The sequence below is a fragment of the Maylandia zebra genome, linkage group LG11 (genome assembly GCF_041146795.1).
Source record: "Maylandia zebra isolate NMK-2024a linkage group LG11, Mzebra_GT3a, whole genome shotgun sequence".
Classification (NCBI taxonomy): Eukaryota; Metazoa; Chordata; class Actinopteri; order Cichliformes; family Cichlidae; genus Maylandia; species Maylandia zebra.
This window is the reverse complement of record NC_135177.1, coordinates 2,454,297-2,475,427: the sequence shown is the minus strand read 5'-3', so window position 1 is coordinate 2,475,427 and position 21,131 is coordinate 2,454,297. Positions and strand designations below refer to the sequence as shown.

The following is a 21,131-nucleotide window of genomic DNA, read 5'->3' as shown; positions in this document are numbered from 1 at the left end:
CTAATCCAGTTTAAATTCTGTTGCTCGCCGTCCCACAATCCACCCAAAGCTCTTTGTTTCCCGCCTTTCTTTCTCCCAGCAAGGTTTGATTACTCCTTGTGTTGGAATGCTTCCAACTTTCAGACTCCTTCAGAATAAAAGTACATCCTGACAGGAAAGAGTTTCCCGTTTTGACTTTACTGCTGCCAACTGGTTCAGGTGCGACTCAAATAACAGCAGCGCAGTTTAACAGTGCAGGTGAAAAGGTCAGTATTTGCTTTATTTATGTGGCCCTACTTCTGCTGGGTTTCAGGTTTCATCAGAAATGCTCAGCGGGCACGAGGTGAAGTACTGACAGCTAGGACTCCTCGGTCTTTAAGGCTTTTAGGGTTAGAGCACAGTCAGTGTGCATGCTTCAGCTTTTTAGTGAGGTAGAATCCCCCCAACATGCCCCTACAGGACCACTAAAGTTTAAAAAGCAAAACAACAGCAATCGGACAGTCTGCGCAGTTTAAATTACAATTTAATTCCTGACAGATTTGTTTCTTTGTCGCAGCATCTTTTTCATTGTCATGCAGAAAAACAGTCGTTCTCCTTTTGCTTGTTTTCTTTTTTCCCAGCAGGTGATCCTGCAGATCGTCTTTTCTCACTGTCCTGCTTCCCCTGTTTTTCTTTCCCTCTCCTTTTCTCAAACTTCTCTTGTCTACGTCTTTCCCTTTCCTAACCCCAGTCACGTCTGTTCTGACTGTAATAACTTAAAAGTTAAAAATAAATAAATGAAATTATAAAGCTCAATCGAGTGGACCAGTATAGCAAAGCTGTAATGATCCACTTGGGAACATAAATCTGTGGGACATTTTTCTTGGCCTTCAGTCAATAATTCTGATGCTACAGTGCTGAACGGGACGGCAACAAAAAACAACAAAATCAGAGTTTTACTTTTCAAAAACTACTAGACATCTGAAGGATCCTAAAGATGGAAAATAATGAAATCTTCCTATGGGGACATGATGAGATGCCAGTCTTTGAAAAATGAGAACTGTGACATATTGAACTGCATGTGAAGCAGCTTAATCAACAGGCGGCTGTGGTGCAGCCAACCAGACTGAATCTGTGGTCCAAGCCTCCACAGGGCTTTGAATCTGTTGGAGCTAAATCAATCTGCAGGACCAGATCAACTTGATCCTCTTCTTAAGTTGGCTGCAGATTTCATAGCTGAACCACCAACTTACATTTTTAATCTTAGCCTCTCAGACAGTAGAAATCTGCCTTTGTTGAAATAACTACAGGTCCATATCTAAATCCTCTGTTTTTGCAAAAGTTCTAGAAAAGCTTATTAATATTAAAAGACCTGTTTGGACAAAAATTCAGTTCTTTCCCAACATCAGTGGAGATTCAGACAACAACACAGCACAATAACCGCTGCATTAAAGTGGTTAATGACATCATTGATGTAATGGGCTGTTTTAGTCAACAGACTAAACAATGTTGGTCTATCTGTAAATGCTGTAAGCTGGTTATCAAATTACTTGTCAGCAAGAACACACTGTGTCCATGCTGGGTCTTCTTCCTCTTTCCCCCCACTATCCAAAGGAGTTCCTCAGGGCTCTGTACCAGGACCGTTGCTTTTTTCTCTTTACATAAACAACCTTTGAGATAACTTATCAAATGCTGCACTCCATCTTTATGCAGATGATAAATTATCTCTTGTTCATCTCCTTCAGTAGCACAAACCCTGCAATTTCTGCAGTCTGCCTCTGATGTCGTTCAGTCCTTGAACTCAACTTAAGTTGGTGTTAAATGCAGAGAAATCCCAGTTCATGTTATTCTCAAATGGCAAAGAGCTGCTAGCTACGTCTCCTAAGATTAAAACCATTCAAGGAACTGAAATTGAAATGTTCTTACGAGTATCCAGGGACCGTTATAGATCAGAATTTATCATGTTAAAACTCACATTCAAAGGCTTGTGTCCAAGTTTAAACTAAGCGACTTTTTTAGAAATCGATCCTGTTTCTCCCTCCAAGTGAGAAAACACTAGATTCATGCAAGTTTTTTCTTTCTTTTTACCTGTATTGGATTACGGTGACGTGCTTTTTATGAATGCACCTGCACCCTATCTAAAGAAATCTGATACCGTCCACCGTTGTGCTTCACGTGTCATTACTGGCTATAGGAATCGTGTACATCTTTGTATGCTGCTGCTAAATGTCCGTCTCTGTATATCCACAGACCTTCCCATTGGTTGGTCTTTATAAATCTCTCCTTGGGCTGGTTCCCTCTTATCTGTGTGTTTATATGTGGAAAACAACCAATACAGGCTTCGTTCTCATAATATCAGACAATTGATTGTCTCAAAACTCAGAACAGAATTAGGAAAAAGGGCTTTTAAATACGCTGCCCCTGCTTCCTGGAACATCTGCAGAAGGAACTGAAATAGTCAGAAATGGTTCCCTGAGGGGAGTTTAGGTCCATCTCAAAGGAACAAGAGAATAATTCTTTTAGTGTGATTGTTTTAATGTTGCTCTTAATGACCTGTTATTGTAAACCTTTCACGTTTGTGCAGGATATTGTATTTGTTTTCATTCTTATGTACTTGTGTGGTACATGTATTTTTGACTTTTGCTGCCATGATGCCAGGTCATTGAAAATGAGATTTTTACCTGGATAAATAAAGGACTAATAAAAAATATATAATAAAATCTTCAGGACCAAACCCGAATGTGCAGGGAAGTAACTCTCTTATCCACTCTGGAAAACCCCAACATACAGGATTCAAACCAGTGGCTATAGGGATGCTCACCACGGCACATATTCACTGAGAGGAACTCCCAAGTCCAGCAGAATTCATTCCCTCTCAGGGAGACTGGTTTCCAGAAACCTCTGCTTTGAGGTGCACATGGATATATCAAGCCAATATCTCTCAACCTCAGATAGCAGTTCAGATACCTTCCAACCAGAAAGCTGACAGTCTGTGTTCCCAAGAACGTTTCAGCAGTTGTTTGTTGGCTCACCAAGTAGCTTTGGACTTCCCTGATCCCTGCCCCACTCCTGTAGGACAGGGCGCTGGTGACTCCACACTAAGTAGCACATTAATAATCGCTTTTGATGTAGAGAGCTATAAAAAATAACCCAGTGAATAACATCAAAATGAAAGCAATCGTCTCCTTAAGCCATGCAGGCAGTTTAACTAGGCTGCTTTCTCAGAGACACTGTTGGATTTCAGCATTCGTCACGTTTTGTTTTTGTAAACAAGCTTTTAAAACTTTCACAAAAAGACAAAACTTACTGTAAATACCTGTTTTAAGATTTAAAACTGTTGTTAACCATAATCTTAAAAGCACAGGTTGACATGTGATTCTTTTAAACCAATCATCTGACAGTCGTAGTATATAAAGGGTACAACCTCCATTTTGTTTGTTTGAATGTTAGCTAAAAAGTGCTGGTATGAGTGTGCAGGTGAGCGCAGCGTGAAAGAAGAAAGCGCTCAAAGCACCACACAAGCATGATTCCCTGTAAAAGCCGACGGGTGAACCAGAGTGGTCATATACACGCTGAAGGCTGAGCTTTATCACTGTACGCCTGTCAATGTGATGATGAACCTCTGAATAAAGTCACATTTTTTAAAGAATATTGTCACTTCTTAAATAAATTAATATGCACGATATTATCAGCCTCCTGTTTGCCTCTTCAAACATCAGCAATCCAATCATGCTAAAGTTTAACTTCTCTTCCACTTAATGCCTTTTGGCCAGCTGTGTCTTTTAACTTCGAGATCTCAAATTTCAACAGCACAAAGTCCTGTCAGTACATCCTTCCATCTTTTCTGCTTATCTGGGGCCAGGTTGCAGGGGCAGCAGCCTAGGCAGAGAAGCCCAGACCCCCAGCCACATCCCCAGCTTCTCCAGGGGATCACCAAGAAGTTCCCAGGCCAGCTGAGATATATAATCCCTCCAGCGTGTCCTGGGTCTGCCCCGGGGCCTCCTCCCGGTGGGACATGCCCGGAACAATCTCGTTCTTTTGGTTACTACCCAAAGCTCGTGACAACAGGTGAGGGACGAATTAGATCCACAGGTAAATTGAGAGCTTTGCTTTTACACTCAGCTCTCTCGTCACCACAACAACAGCATCCGCAGCACCAATCCGACTGTCGATCTCTCGCTCCCTTCTCCCATCACTCATGAGCTAGACCCCGAGATACTTAACCTCCTGAGACCCGAACTCTTCCACAGCAGCATTTTTAATTCCTCTTTGATATTCGGGCACATTGGGGCCTGATGAATGTATTTTTTTTTTACCTTACCTTTGTGATACAACAGTAGCAGCACGTCCTTGTAAGTGGATATCAGGCCCTTGTAGAGCAAAACTGAGTATTTTGCTTCTTAATCGACAGTACTCTTGAAGAACTGTCAATTTAAAAAAAGCTTCCAGCAGATTCCTAAATATCAGACTTGGAAAAGCGTCTGCTTTGATGATGAACCTTTTCTGCAGAGTGTTTGCTCTCTTTCACTCACAGCTGAAAATCTCCATTCAGGGAAGGAGGCACGTCTGTAAGATTTAAAGTCAGTTGAGGAAATCGCTCAGCCCAGCAGCGCGATCTACAGAATCTTTGTTCCCAAGTCCTAACCTACGAATGAGTCGGGCGAGCTTCTTACTCAGAAGTGCGGCTGCTTCTTTCCATCAGGTCATCACAACAGATCCATTACTTGCAGGGCCAACATACTGTACATCCAGTTTCTTTGGCAATGACCTTCATAAGTGCAGGGTGCTGCAGACATCAGAGCCAGCGCGTAGCTACAACTCAACAAGTTCAAAGAACAACACACAACTCACCTTTGTAAGGTCAGTGATCAGGCAGTGGTTGACATTCAGTAGGAAGTCTCCTGATGCCCAGTTCCTTTCTCCTATTTAGTTTGTGGTGGTATTAGCACCGAGCTAACAACTACAAGTGTACCACAGCTCATTTTCATGCCTTTAATTAAGACAAAAACCTTATTGTAGCCTGTTTCATGTGTAACAGCTGTTATGATGACATGTTTCATTAATTCAGTGGATATCCACACAGAAAGTGTGGTGGCTGTACGAGGAGCAAGGACGGAAAATGAGAAGTGCAGCATTCAACCTGACAGGGCGCGACGATCAGATCAGGAGGAAGAAAAGCAGAAAGCTGATGTTTGTTTGACTTTGGTGTGCAAAAGTATACTCTTTATTCTTATTATATATCCAACTTTATTTTGCCCCAACCCTTACCCTCCACCCAGCCCCACAACCAGTGGCATTCCCATGTCACCAGTTACTGTCACTGTTACAATAGCCAATCAGAGCTCACCTGCAGAAAGAAGGCAACCAAACAAAGAAGAGCAGAAAAAAGGGTTACTTTCAGTTTGTTTTTTTCTTGTTAAATAGTAATAAATACATTGAGATGCAGTGGTTCTTACTTTATCCTTTTCTCTTAAGCAGAAGGGTTAAAAAGTTTCTTTTAAATTTCTGTTTCTATTTCTTTTTATTTTTTTATTGATCTGTGTTGGATCTTTAGCAGCAATCCGGACCAGTTGTCATGGTGATTAGCAGCACAGAGAGGAGGAGCTGTCTGGAGGAGAAACACAACAGGAGAAGGAGAGGAAGAGGAAAGCAGGGAGAGCGTGAGGCGGAGAAGGAGGAGGAGGAGATCCCTGTGAGTGTCAGCAAGGCATCAGTGTCCCGTGACCACCTCCTCCCTCCGTCTCCCTCTCGCTGTCCGTGCTGCTGCGACCAAAGAACATCAGAGGAAGAACAAACGCAAAGAAAAACGAGAGAGAATCCGCCAGTCCTCAACCACAACCTTTCAAATCGCCCCGTCTTCTTCGTGTAGCAGTACATATATATACACATACATATGCATATTATATATATATGTATGTATGTATAGCCTCCTGCCTGCATTTACACCTACTTTCAAAATGGGTCCTTTTCACTTCAACTGTGACCTGACTTCGACGTGTCAGACTGATCAATAGACACCGTCCGTCCAGACCAGCGAGGGGGGGCCTGCTACAAATCTGATCTCATATCTTACAAACACACATGCACGTGTGCAAACATGAACAGACCAATGCGAGCACGAGCCCTCCTTCAGCTTACAGCTACTTTATGGAATAAAATGCAAAAACTTCTCTCTCTTTCCCCTTCATCCTCCTCCTCCTCCTCTCCAGACTCAAACAACAACCACACAGAACACACAACTCCTCAAACCCGAGAAAAATCAAATGATATTAATCAACACTAAAATTAATAAAAACAAACTGGTCACAATCATTCCTTTCCAGTTACAGGCGCGACAAAGACAAACTAAAACAGGAAAAAGGAGTTTCCCAGCATCCTCCTCCTTCTTCCTCCTCCTCTCATGCAGTACAAAGTCTCCTTCAGCACAAAGTTCACCTCTTTGTCTCTGAACTCTGGCTGTATGTGTGTAGTTGTAGTAGTTGTAGTTAAAATTGTATGGCTTTAGGGCATGGTTCAGGTTTTATCAAGAGTTGGCTGGCCCCTCGTCTGAGTCCGGCCTCCCTCTGCCTCCCCCAGTGGGGTTATTGTTGTTGGAGGCAGGGTAGTAGTCTTCAGGGGGCTGGGCTTGTGGCCCTGGGGCGGTGGGAGCCGTCCGAGTCCGGAAGGCAGACAGTCCGATTGGCAGAGCGAGGGGCAGAGATGCAGAGCCAAACTGAGAGGCCTCCATGGAAGACACCGCCCCCAGGTGGTGCAGCCCCAGGGATACACTCACATCCATGCTGTCACTCATCTGGGGCGAGGATCCCTGTGGGCCCCCCCCTCCGCCGATGCCTGTCTGTCCACCCTGCCTCAGGCCACGGCCACCATTCCCATGGTGGGAGTAAGTTGGGTGTGGGTGGTGGGGCGGGTCCAAGAAGTGGCGCTGGTGTTGTTGGGAGGCAGCTGGCTTATGGAGCAGCAACTGGGTGTATCCTGGATCCTGACCCCCACCTCCGCCATCACTGCCTGGCCACATTCTCATCTGCTGCTGTGAGGGAGCCTAGATGGAAAAGAAGAGAGACACGGTCAGTGGGTTGGGATTATAATGGGACCAGTGACAGCACCATCTCTTTTCCACAAGCACCGACTCAACTCAGACACTTGTTTAAGCTACTCGGCCAGGGTTCCCATCGGGCCGTGTAGAGATGACTAAATGCCACTGATTGGCCAGGAAGCGACCAATCAGTGGACTGGTCGGCTACATGCAACCACAAAGACGGCGCGCTCCGACGTTTTTGTGCCCGGCGGCTGACGACAGCATCCAGACACACAGATGACATCACGGCACTTTCAGGCTGCTTTGCTTTAACAACCCCACCCACACTCAGGTGGTGCTTAACAATTGAAACCAAGAGCAGAGTTGAGTCAGATGGTGCCCAGCAGGTGCTACTGGAAAAGAGGCTTATTTGATGAATATTATGGGAACTCCAGTAAGATTTGGATGGTTCAGTTCCAGGTTACAGAGAAGTCCTTTACAAACAGGCTGGAGGACGAGCGTTTAAGGACAAATATATCATGATGAATACTGGTTTTCATGGATGGAAGTGAAGAGTTTGCTATGCTTATACTGTTGTCTTTCACAATTTTTAAAGTCAATATGCAGATTTTCAAAATAAAACTACTCAAAAAGGATTAGGGTCAGAAAAAACTAGTGTGGCCAAAATATTTCATCACTGCCAACAGGAATGAAGCTGCTAAAGTAATCTGACCCGGGATAAACATTCCTGCAGCAGCGAGTGACTGATGCAAAGGTCCTCATACCGTCTCAATAATTCTCTGTTATTGTGTATGCAAACAGTGACAGTGGTACCTGAGGGCTGGTCATCTCATAGTCTGAATGTGTAACAGCAGAGTTGTAGTAACGATTACTGTAGCGGTAGTTGCGGTTGTCATTGGAAGAACCACTGGAGCCACCTGGAAATAATTGACACCAACATTAAATTCACACTTGAGCACAGCTTTACTTCATGGATATACTTTTAGCTAAAACAAGCCATAATGCATTCATTCTGTGTGAACTAAAAGAAAGACATTTACAAAAAAGAAGAAGAGGAGGGGCGTGGCTTCAGTAGGGTGGTTAGAAGGTCCCGCGCCTCTGTCGGGTATGTACCCCGCCACGAACGCTGGGCGTTCAGCTCTGACTCGTAGCGTGTTTGCGCGACGCTGAAGAAGACTAAAGAGTGGATCTGCTTTTCCTGTCACCGAGAACGAACTCGCCCGTCTCCTCACTTTCATGTTCATCAAGAAAACTATGAAAACCTGACTGAGAAATAAAGTAATGTGCTGACAGGGAGGGTGACCGTGCTGCAGTGTTTAAGTACATAGACCCTCCACTGAATATCACTGGGTCACATCAAATCTGTATTATGAAGCACTAATAAGCATCTCACACACGCCCAGCAAACAGCATCCTCTCAGCTGTTTCACTACACTCCTGCCCCGGTCTACTTGACCCTAACAAAATCCTGCTTGAGACATTTTAGGGATGAAATCTAAACTGCTACCATTTCTTTGGACCTGTGACAAGGATGACATATTCCTCATTCTAACAGATACGGGAAAAAGTTCAAGGAAAGCTGGTGCAGAAAGAGAAGAGTCTACATTACCAGAGCTAGAAACAGAGCTAGTAGTGGAGGCAGAATGAGAGTGGTCCATGGCAGGAGAGGTGGATGTAGATGAACTAGTATTGGTTCCTTCATCTGTTGTTTTCTTGAAGAAATTGTGCTGCAGGGCGTAGAATGGCGTGATGCGGCTTTTAGGGTCGTAGTCCAGCATGCGCAGGATCAGGTCTGGAAGAGGACAAACACTGACATAATGATGGTGGCCAGCTACAATTGTAGTGTCAACCCCGTGATGTTTCTTGTGTCCCTCGCCCTCACTTGATATCTGCTCCTCATGCTAACTCCACATAGAGGTTCAGCGCTTTAATCCACGACCACATCCTTTCAGTCAACTCCCACAGGCCAAAGACAAGGGTAGGAACATAAACCAAACACTAAACTGACAGCTTTGCTTTCACACTTAACAGAGAATGATAGCCAGGACCCACTCCATGAGCCAAAGGTGTGGGGAAGCAACCCTTTTGCCCACTGGGGAAACCCCAGTGCAGCGAAATGGGAGGACACAAGTATACCGACCCCTGACTCTTACCGATGAGCAGAATCCAGCCCCATCTCCGGGACAGTGCTTCCAGAATGCAGGCTGTGCCCTGAGGTGAGCCCAGCTATAGCTTTCTGGTACCTCACTCAACAGCTCAGGCTCCTTCCCCTCCACAAGGAGGCTTTTATATTTCCACAGCCATTTTGACCAACCAGGGACAAAGTGCCGAGTCCTCCACCTTTGACGGCTGCGCACTGGCCTACATGCTGCTACTATTTACGCTATGCTTACAAATGAATATAGATTTCATCTATACACATCACATTAGAAGAGACACCTCAGGAGGACATTTACTGCGAGAATAATTTACACAACTTTAATCACTCATTTATATTTCACCCTCTCTGTGTTTGTTGTTTCCACCTCCATGAACTTGTTTACATGAATATTAATGCTCAGTCCTGCAGTAATCATGCAAATGCCTACCTTTAAACTTTAGGTAGTCACAAGGGGCGTGTCCTGGCTCTCCTGCTCGCCGGCCCCCTGGACCCCCGGTCTCAACACCCAAAATCTCATGTAGACGCCGTGTGGCTGGGGGCTTATACTCCTGGAAAACACAAAAACACACACACGCTATGACTATTAAGGAAAGTCTGTGAAGTTCCAATAACAACATGAAGGCACGCTGTTCTTCAACACTTTGCTCAGGACACAATACTGAGGTTAACACTGAGACTCGTATTCTAATTAAAGAAAACTTCATTCATTTAGCTCCGTTTCCCAAACTCTGTCGTCTTGGAGACACAATAGTCCAGGCTTAAAGCTGAAACTGCAGGAAACAAAGGTCCTCCATGGTGGATAAAATCTATGAATCCTTCTTCACAGAAAGCCTGTGAGGAGTCCTCAGCTTGTTCGGTGCTTTGCACTTTGTACTGGGTTGGGCCTGTTTTTGTCTTAATTTTTAATGGCACAGATTCAACGAGGTGCTGGAAACATGCCTCAGTGATTCTGATCCATAGCAGTGTCTCATCGATGGCTGTGTATTCATGAAGCAATCCTCCAGTTACACCACCTCCCAGAAGTGCTGTATTAGTTTGTGATCTGGACCATGTGGAGGCCCTTTGAGTACCGTGAACTGACGGTGGCATTCAAGAACCCAGCCTGAGAGGCTGTGAGCTTTGTGACAGGCATCAGGCGATGGCTATAATGTGATGATAAAGGGATGGACATAGTCAGCACCAATCTCAGGTACCGTGTGGTGTCGTTGTGGTACTGAGTCGATACAAAGTGCACCAAGAAAATATTCTGCACCCATTAAACCACCACCAGCCTCAATTGTTGATACAAGGAAGGGTGATGTTATGTTTACACCCGACCATCCACGTGTCACAGCAAAAACCGAGGTGATGAAACATTTTCCATTTTCTCTTGTCAGTGTGGTTCTGCTGCTGCAGCTCGTCTGCTTCATGATTCCAAGTGTGAGCACTCAGAAACACTCTCCTGCCCCTGTTATAGCTTCGTCGTAACAGGTGTTGTGTTATTTATAGTCACTGTCGCCTTCCTCATTATCCTCTCATATCTGGCATTAAGAAAGCATTTTCAGAGCTGCTGCTCACTGCACATTTTCTCTTTTTCAGGTAAACCTGATGGTTAGAGAAGAACACCCCGTGGATCCTCAGGTAGAAACAGAACACACCAGAAGCCATGGCGTGTTTAGAGTCACATGTCTTCCCCAGTCTGATGCTCAGCTTGAACTTCAGCAGGTTATCTTCACCATAGCTCAGCAGGTAGAGCAGGTCATCTATGAATCATCTACCAACTGGAAGGTTGGTGGTTTGATTCCTGGCTGCTCCGCTCTGTATGCCAAATAACCTTGGGCTAGATACTAACCCACTGCAGTATGAACGTGTGTGTGACAGCAGGACGACAGAAAGGACTTGAACGGAAAAACGGGTGAATGAGGCAAGTTGCTTAAGTGCTTCGAGCGCTCAGGTAGAGTAGAAGGGTGAGTCCACCTGGATATCCTGTGTTAGTCAACACTTGGAAAGTGAACTGAACTAAACACACAAGTTAACATTTTTCCACATGTGAAGTCAAAACAGAAGCAAACTCTACCTTCTTGACATCCTTGTTCTTCTTCACCGTCCACAGACCATCTGACAGCTTGTCAAAATACTTCCTGGCTTTAGGAGCTGCATCCAGCATGTGGCTGGGTGGAACTCCCAGAACCTCCACAATTTTATTCATCTGGTCAACCTACACACACACACACACACACACACACACACACACACACACACACACACACACACACACACACACACACACACACACACACACACACTCTTAATGTGGACCAAAGTAAGAGCATACCACAGACATGCTGTTGCAAACACATGCGGTCTTCAAATTCATGCTTCTCAGTACAATCTCAAAGGAACTAAGAGTAGACTGGAAGAGACAGACTTTCTGTCATCGTAACAACCGTGTCTACAACGCGGCCTCTCTACGCTAGCTTCTTAACACATCTAAATGGATGTAGCATAAAACACTGAGCACGGATGAAGGACATCCCCGATTCAAGCCCGACACTACCCGACACGTGTGTTCACGCTGGTGTTGCTGTTACCTCATTGGAGCCGCTGAAGAGAGGCTCCCCTGTGTGCATCTCCACTAGGATGCATCCCAGAGACCACATGTCGATAGCCAGGTCATACGGCATTCCCAACAGAACCTCGGGAGAGCGGTAAAACCTGCTCTGGATGTACTGATAGATCTAAGAAGGAAGTGGAGTTTAGCAATCTGACACCAAGACTTGACAGTGTAGCTATTTAACTGAACACATGCAATCACATTTGACCACACATTCATACCTTGCTTTATTCTATACACTTTAAGCACATTATCAAGGGTTGTGGTCAGAGCAGGCATGAATGTCATGGTAACTTTTTCCCACAACACAGAGAGAAGCTAACTGCTGTTCATGATTAGCAAGAAGACAGTGTAGAGTAGCACTTCTTAAAGATTTAAATGGATCTGTTTATTTTTGTCCCTGCATGTAAACTTTTGAGCCTTGTGTGGATCAAACGTGTGCGCTCAGTTTTGTTGTCCAAGCTGCAGTATTGTACAATTATTCCATCACGGAAAAAGGACAGTAAAATTTTAAAAAAGCCCAAAGTTCCCATGACATTCATGCCGATGAGATGATGACAGCTGTGTCTCTTCTCCATTCCCACTAAAGCTAACCTAACCTGTCTTTGGGCAGTGGGAGGAAACCCACACAAAAACTAGGAAACCTCTTATCATGAGCCAACAGTCCTAATTATTCTGCCATCGTGCAAGCCACGCTACTTGGTATATTTTCCAAATGTGAACGTTGTGAGTAACGGGGAGTGATCCTAGTAGGTGAGCAGCGTTTATAAAGAATCATATCTGGAGTAAGTGTGCTCACTCTCTGTCCAAGCTGGCAGGAGGATCCAAAATCAACTATTTTGATGGCTGATCTCTTGGGGTTACACAGCAGTATGTTCTCTGGTTTCAGGTCGCAGTGGATGATTGACAGCTCCGGAGTGGCCAGGAATAATAGTGCTGTAGACAAAACACCAACATGTGTCAACAATATTATGCAAACTGAAGTATAGTCTAAATAAGTGCACATCATCAGCATTAAACCTGCATTTACTGCACATTTCTAGAATTATTACCAGTGTTTACATATCGATCAGTAAATGTATTCAGACACCTGCCTCACTACACATGAATAACTGAACTGTTTAACATCTTTTTATTCCCTGATAAACATGTAAACAGTAGCAGGGATTGCTGTTTCCATCCTTAAGAGCTGAAGGTGTGAACCTTGGATGAGAGAGGCTGCAGGGTTAGGCCACTAACCCAACCCCACTAACTGCTTTGGACTGTGGGGGGAAGCCGGAGCACCGGAGAGAACACGCCAGAACGGGAGAACGTGCAAACTCCACACAGTGGAATCGAACTGAGGACCGTCTCCTTGTGAGGCTAGTCACCGCCGTGCTGCCCAACCACACCACATTTACAACCATTTATTCAAATGTGTTATTGTTACTTTGTGGTGCCAGCTGTGTGCTCAGTTTTAAAACGCTCGCCGTGATTGGCTCAGTCGTTCACGGTCAGCGCTTTGTTTAAGCGTAACTACAGACCACGACTATCACACATGCTTCCAGCACCTTTTGTGGAATCACAAGTACAAACGCTCAGCCTCAGTGTTGCAGCTGCATGTCGTCTCTATGCACCCACCTGTACAGAGCTGCTGTGCAAATTTCCTGGTGAGGTTGAGGGAAACTCCTCTGAAATTGGTGTTCCTCAGCAGATCGTACAGGTTGTAGCTCAACAACTCAAACACCAAACAGAGATGGTTCCTAAACATAAAGTGACGCTTCAGGTGGACTGCACAGAGACAGATTGACAGACAGACACAAAGAGACAAATGGGAGACATGGGGAAAAGTTAATCCACTGAATCGTTTAAAAATACCACAGTTTTGAGACGTTTCAGTTTCAGGTGTCAAAGGTGAGGTGAAATATTTTATATGTTTTTTGATTATTCGTCATTCCCATCTATGTCAACATTAACGGGACAGATTTGTTATTTGTTATTTGTCATTTCAAATGCAGGTAGTAAGTGCTTGCATAGACAGATCTTTGTACTTAAACAGCCTCAGCATGATAGGAGAGCGCACACTCTAAATACCTCGCATGTTTGATTTCTGCTGTTCAGCAGCCAGTGTTAGCAACAGTGCGTGTGCACACTAACAGATGTGTGTGCACAGAGAATAAATGTAGTAAAGGCCCCCTGTGCGTCTGTAATGAACCAAGAGAAGCTGTGTTGTACAGCAGTGTACAGAGTGTGTATCTTACCTATGTAATATTTCATCTCAGTGTCGTGCTTGTTCATGAGCTCCAGCAGGCGTAGTTCTATCTGTGCCTGGTTCAAAAAAGCCTTTTTGTTCTTAATGATCTTAATGGCAACCCACTCCTGCTCATGGTGGTCGTAGGCCTTCACCACCTGTGGACACATGAACACATGTTACATCACAGGTAGTGAATCACTCAGTTCAAGGACAGCCAAACACTTCCTGTCTGACTTTGTCCTGTCATGTACACAATACATGTAGCCTGTGTCATAACAACAATGGCTTTGCCTTTGATTTCTTAATGTAACGCAATCTACTGATTACAATTACTGAGTGCAGCTCCCTGTAAGAGCACGTTGGTTTGTTTGCTGTAATCAGTGACCTTCAGATGTGCTGCTGGCTGTCGCTGGGTTAGCCATACCGACGCTTTAGCTCTGTACATGACAGCTTTTACTAATCCTTCACACAGAGTTTACTTTCAACTTTTCACAGAGACACGGCCAAATTTCACTAACGGCAGAAGCCGTCAAATAACTTTAGTTCAGACATTTTGGACTTTGCGTCCGCAGTAGTAACAGAAGTGGAGAATGTTTCTTGTGGAGACCTCACCTGTCCGAAAGAGCCTTTCCCAATCAGTGAGTCTATCTCATAGCGGTCCAGCCACTTTTCTCCATTTTTCACAATGTAGTCATAATTGTCATCGTCATAGCCATCGTTATAGATTTTTCTCTCCTTCTTCGTGCTGCTGTCCTCAGGAGGGACCTGCTGGGCCCGCCGCTTCTTCTTAGTATAGTACACCTGTGGACACAAACACAGCTCAGGCTCTGCTTTACAGTACATCTGAAAGCAACAAACCCAAATAACCTGTGCACCAGCAACCAGCTGTTACTGCTCTGTTCTTCTCGGGGTGTAACAGCAGAACTGCCTAGATTAGCCGTCTCTTAAGTGGATGCTGGATTTCAGTGCAAAAAATGACGTTCACATCAACGACCTGTGGCGCACAAGTATAATAATAATAATAATGGATTGCATTGCTTTTCGAGACCCTCAAAGCGCTTTACAATGCCACTATTCATTCACTCTCACATTCACACACTGGTGGAGGCAGCTACAGTTGTAGCCACAGCTGCCCTGGGGCAGACTGACAGAAGTGAGGCTGCCATATTGCACCATCGGCCCCTCTGGCCAACACCAGTAGGCGGTAGGTGAAGTGTCTTGCCCAAGGACACCACGACCGAGACTGTCCAAGCTGGGGCTCGAACCGGCAACCTTCCGATTACAAGACGAACACCCAACTCTTGAGCCACGATCGGCCCATTTCATGGATGAAAAACTATAGATCAGCGCTGCTGAGGGTTTCCTTGCTTCAGAGAATATTTTGTTTCCTTGCTATAAAAGCTTGTTCTGTTTCGAGGTCTGCACTCTTCTGGACAGAGATCTCAGATGTCGTTTCTTGGAATCTGGTGAAGCCACTGGCCCAGTTTGGGGGTCAGTGGTCCAGTTACCACAGGCACCACTGTTGCCATCATCTTCCACGTCTTCCTGCGATCCTCACCCAGCTGTTGGCATTTCTCAACCTTCTTGTGATGCTGCTATCACTTGGTATAGCTGCATCTATCCCTCCGGTTGGTTAGCCAAGATAGCAATCTCTTTATAGTCAGTCTCCAGGAAATTTAAGGTGATGTCCTCTGAACTTTTGGACTGTGACTGTGTGTGTGGTCCAGCTTTTACAAATGCAGTGGGACCAGAGTCTGTTTAGACAGTTACATTTTCCATTTTTAGGTAAATCACATGTAAGGTTTACAGTAAGTCTCCGGGAAATCATGGCGACACAATTTAAAGTACAAAATAAAAGGGTGTGTGTGTAATGTTACTGTTTCATACCTCATTGATGTGCTTATAAGTTTTGATGAGGTCAACAGAGAGTTTTCTCAATGGAGCGCTGGCAGGGTCTCTGAAACTAGGGGGAATTCTCCGCTGGAGTATGGTCATATCAGACAGCACCTACAGAGAACAACAACGTTTCACAAACTCGTCTCAGGTTTGATGCAAGAGATGTTCCTCATGTGTGTATCAGGACAGCTTCACACTAAAAACAAATGTGTTCATTCTGTGTGAGTGCACATCAATAACCTTTGCAGTTTGTACCAACTGTATTAGTTTGCTATTACAACTAATACATGATAAGTTGTTCCACTGCACCAACTTTTAACAAAAAACAACTCAATACAAACTAAGTTGCTGGTAGTCTGAGGGGAGCACAGACCATCAGGCAAAGCACACACTCGTTTTTTATTCACATACAGGCCAGTTTCTTAAAAGGTCAGGTAACAGAATCTGACTGACTGAGGATTTTTAAATTAAGATTTTAATACTTGGTCCTTTTTTTGACAGATTCCTCACCTCAGAAACAGAAAGAGGAGGATTACTGACTGATGTTCTGCTTGGATCAAGTGTTGTTGCAGGGAAACTGCAAAGTGCCCTCTGGTGGACAAACTATGCAACAGCAACACTCATAACACAGTTGAAGGGAGTTAGTCTCATCTTTTCTTGCTTTTTAGTTTTTATCTGTCTTCTGCTGCTCGTCTGGGTTTGGGAAGCAATGACTGAATCACCTCACATAGGAGGCAGAGAGAAGGTCACACAGCTGAACCACCTAAACCTGCTCCTTTACTAATTAGAGGTGTAACAACTCATATTTTGAGCCCCTCTGAGGTGTCTGAGCTCTCTAAGCAAGTGTCCAGCCAGTACCTGTAGAAATGAGACTAGTTCTGGTTAGTGACCCAGAGGTCAGGACTATATCGAGGCTTGGAACACAGCTCAGCTGGTAAACCCAGCCTGTTGGTGTTCGTTAGTCAAAAAAGGAATCTATTACACATTATTTGTTACTTTTCTTAAATGTAATGCAAGTGATCGCCACAGAGCTTCTACTTTCGAAACATGCACAGGTAGCCTGACTGCTCATTTGTTTGTCACCTGTTGAAGATCAGAAGTTTGCAAACACTCAGCTTTAACGTCACTCTGGGTTCTTGGCTAGCCTAGCGTTAGCATGAGGTCTGTGCAGATGTTTGCAGAGAGCTGAAGTTGTGTTAGCAGCACAGTGCAGCTTGCACTTTACCATAGCGCTGGCGTCCTTTAGTGTAATAAAAGCAATCTGCTGTAGACTGCTCCACCATTTTCCTCCCACTGTACATGAACTGAAATCAGCTGACCTTTAACAGGAGCGTGCAGGAAGAAAAAAAGCATCTTTGATGTTTCTTCTATCCACCCGAGTGCAGATCACCCAAGAACCTTTGTTACTTTGTAACGCATTAGAACCAACACTGCTCATCCTAGCCTTAGTACCTGCTGAAAGTCACACTGAGGCCAGAAGAGCCACATTAGGGTAGCCACGTCGCTTGATTGCTTCTTTATAAATTCCAATGCTGGTACACTTACAAAAAGATAACGTCAGGCTCTAATATGTGGAAGAGCTTGGGACTGTGACATCACCATTTGAGTGGAATGGAAGTTCTTTACAGACTGGAGCACAATTTGTTGCTCTTTCCAGTTTGGAAGCAGCAGCAAAGAGCTAAGGTCGCAGACCAACAACAGCTTGGGCAACAGCTGGAAAAACATTACCTACAACAACATTTGGGAAAATCACAGTATTGTTACCTCTTGTAGTTTTCATGTGGTTACACAGCTGAGATGTGGCTGTTAGCTTGGTGGTTGCTACATGGCAGCATCAAAGAAACTCTATATGCTTTTGTTTTTAAAATACCGGGTACCATCAATACCTTGGACAAGTTGTTGTGGCAACCTCTGACCAGAGAACTACAAGCTGCTGCAGGTTTGTTGCACACATTACAGAGCTACGGCTCGGTCGACTGAGCCCCACACTCATGAATGTGTGCTGAAAGACATTTCTGCACTTTAACTTGTTTGATGCGTAGGTGCTCATCACAAACAGGTTCTGTGTTTGGGATCGTGAGCATCTGTAGCTGGTTCAGATGGATCTAGGGCTGTTCGATATAACCATATATATCGGATGACGATATAAAAACGTCTGTCGTTTCATTTTACGCTGTCGTTTGTTTCGTGGTGTCGCAAAATAAACCGTTTACGGCAATATTTGTTCATGGTTCTGATGGTCACTGTAGTTATTATTAATTTCTTAAAGTTCTCTCTTTCTCTTATATTTAATAAAACCACACCACGGACGGACAAGAGCCTGTTTGTATGTGTTGTGGTTAGCAACAATGACGGTAACACCATCGTGTGTCCGCATGTTTATTTTCCACATACACTTTTCAGAATAAAGCTCAAGATCCTGTTGAGACTTTTCAAAATAAACCGAATCACGTGAAAGATGCAGATTATTTATGGATGAGAAGTAAAAAAGAGCCGCCAGGTGCTAAAAAATAAAGCTTAGACTCAAACGTTAGAACAGGCTTTTCCCCGCAGCACGCCGTGTAATAAATACTCACAAAGAAACGGCGCCGTTACAACTTATGTCTAAAAATGTATCGTTTCATGCATCGGTTAAAACTCGACTCCAGCTACATGACGCACAGCTGGAAACACTTCACGCAGGTCGAGCTGCCCGAGATTCACAGAGTTTACAGAAAATGTTACATTTCTGTGATTTATATCGTTATCGGACGATAGATGTCTCATATCGGGATATGAGGTTTTGGACATATCGCACAGCCCTAGATGAACCCATCATTTTCTCCTAGATGAGGTATAACATTATTCGTTTCTGACCCATGGCATTAGCTTTCCTGAGGAATCCACGAGCAGTTAGTAACCACTATTGGATCAACTGCAGACTCCAACTTTGCTCATACTAGTTAGCGATATTTATTCATATCATTACCACTGTTCACTAATGTAAACTACAGTCTGTTCTATTTAGCTGTGTGAGGAGAGCAGCAGTGCCCTTTGGCATACAGGCCGGTAGGACCTGAGATCAGGATCAGAAGCAAATTGTGTATGAGACAGCCGGGAGATGATTATGATGTGCCCTGCTGCTGCTGTCGCTTCAGTTTACAGAAGACCCACAATGCCCGGTAGCTGTTTGCTATGAAAACACCTTAAGTGTTCACATTTTGAGGGATAAGATGTGGGTGGAGACCTGGCATACAAATGTCAGTATCGATTACAGTGACCGCGAAGCAAACGTCTATCTTCTAACTTTAGCTGTACTGGGTGAATCTGTAACACATAAAGTGGAGACATCTCAAAACTGAGACCCACTGAGCCAGGAAACATATTTTAATCATCAACTTCAAAATGCCTCTGAAATCGTTCTCGTCAGCTTAGAAAAATCCTGGTTACATTTAGAGATATTTAGAGTAGTCGTGTTATCTTAAAGGTTAACCTACTTTCAGTTTGAATGGTTCTGGTTCTTATATAGCAGTAGGGTAAGTGTTAGGCATGAATAGGTTTACGTGCTTTCCTCTTTACTTTGCTGAAACCTGGTTGGAGATGTATTTCTGAACATGTTAAAATAGTATAACGACAATAACAACTGAGACAAAGAAAACAAAATAAGAATCATTATAAATAATTTACATGTTAAAAAGGCGGAGGAAGCATAAGCTTATTTAATCCCACCCTCTTTCCACTATTAAGTAACTCATAGTCTACACGTTCTCTTCCTTTTATGCATCCATCAGAAATTCTTCATTACAATTTGCTACATGATTTTTTTAATAACCCCAGTAACACCCGCATATATACACATCCCCACTGTGAACATCGTGGGTGAGAACGCCCTGCCTCCTCCCTGCAGTTCGCAGTATGTGCAAAGGAGGAACAGATCCAGATGTTTAAAGTTACAGAATACAACGCTGACCCCAGAGTGACTGTAAATCTTCACAGAGTACCCGCATCACAGCTGATGGTAACAGTAGCTACCGCAGACTTTGGCTGTGGGGGCAGTGCCTCAGGAAGTGTCCAGCTTAGGGACGGATCCTTTTGAATAGCACGTGTCATTAAACCTTCATGACCTCGCAGACATTTCATGTTCAGTAGCTCTGCAAAGCAACAACGTTTGAACATCTAAAATGAATACAAAATGTTGATGCATCCCTCTGGCACTGGCCCACAGGCATGCGTGGTGGGACTGCTGCTGCGTGTGGTACCTGCTGCTGCTCGGCCATGGAGTGGATGGAGCTGAAGGAGGGGTGTGTATGTGAGTGCTGGCTGGTCATGGCTGGCTCAGCGAGGGAGAAGCCCTGGGCAGTGGAGGAGGAGGAGGAGGAGGAGGAGGAGGAGGAGGAGGTGGGCGGACATCCTGAGCTGCTTACACCTAAGAAGACAGAGAGAGATGATTAGACAGGGGAACCCCGACACCTTTGTTTGCATTATGGGAACATCAGAACTACTATTGTTTTGTTCCTGCACGCCCATGCACCACGCTCATCACCATCAACACTGCATCCTTCATCCCACACGTCTACTATGACGTGTGGACTTGATATTGTTTTCTTATCATATTAATATAACACAATGTTCAGTTACCTTTGCAGAAAAATAACTTTCAAGCAGCTAGTTTTTACTAAGCTAATATTTGTGTTCCCTTTTGGTTGAGTAAAGAAGACGAATCAGCAGTTTCACAGAGAACAGCTCACAACAGAGATTTTAAACTCTGAAGCTTCTAACTGGACCAAGTCCAAATATTATGTGTGAAACTCTTTACACCATCAGACAAGGACGTGTATCTGAACCAGTGGAAAAAACCTCACAAGACTATGTCTACAGTAGGCTGCTACGATTCGTCGCCATAATCTATGATGTCATACTTAAAACCAGGTGAATGTGTTTTTGTGACTGCAGTTACACTACAGGAAGCCGTGGGGCAGTATCGCCTGTATCGTCTGCGAACCGCCAAACAGGAGGAAGAAAAAGGATTTCCCAAAAACTACGTGACTGTGCACGCTGCTGCAGCGCACGAGCATTTAAACACGGCACGCTGGAGCATCAGCTCTGAACGCTCACGCTGACACCTTCATGTTTGTGTACGGTCATTTCATCTGAGGTTTTGTTCTTCTCTGCTTGATTCTGAATAGCAAACCTCTTCCACCTCACGTTAGCTTGTTAATCTGTGGGTCGGCCTATATCATTAATTAATTATATATATAATCAGTTAAGCAATTTA

The 21,131-nt window shown here is 44.3% G+C and overlaps 1 protein-coding gene across 2 annotated transcripts in view; it reads right to left on the bottom strand.

The window, feature by feature from the left end:
• Positions 1-5,149: 5,149 nt before the first annotated feature.
• The window catches only part of dyrk1b (dual-specificity tyrosine-(Y)-phosphorylation regulated kinase 1B), a 58,828-nt gene continuing 42,846 nt past the window's right edge, over positions 5,150-21,131 (bottom strand). For both annotated transcript variants that reach the window (XM_004571316.6, XM_004571315.6), the window contains exons 2-13: positions 20,116-20,282; positions 15,869-15,988; positions 14,594-14,782; positions 13,989-14,136; positions 13,369-13,518; positions 12,548-12,684; positions 11,726-11,872; positions 11,212-11,352; positions 9,583-9,703; positions 8,604-8,786; positions 7,808-7,911; positions 5,150-6,997 (exon numbers count right to left, since the gene is read on the bottom strand). In XM_004571316.6, the coding sequence (XP_004571373.1) occupies positions 6,482-6,997; positions 7,808-7,911; positions 8,604-8,786; positions 9,583-9,703; positions 11,212-11,352; positions 11,726-11,872; positions 12,548-12,684; positions 13,369-13,518; positions 13,989-14,136; positions 14,594-14,782; positions 15,869-15,988; positions 20,116-20,184 (2,025 nt within the window). In that variant the 5' untranslated portion in view covers positions 20,185-20,282 and the 3' untranslated portion in view covers positions 5,150-6,481. The remainder of the gene's footprint in view (positions 6,998-7,807; positions 7,912-8,603; positions 8,787-9,582; positions 9,704-11,211; positions 11,353-11,725; positions 11,873-12,547; positions 12,685-13,368; positions 13,519-13,988; positions 14,137-14,593; positions 14,783-15,868; positions 15,989-20,115; positions 20,283-21,131) is intronic.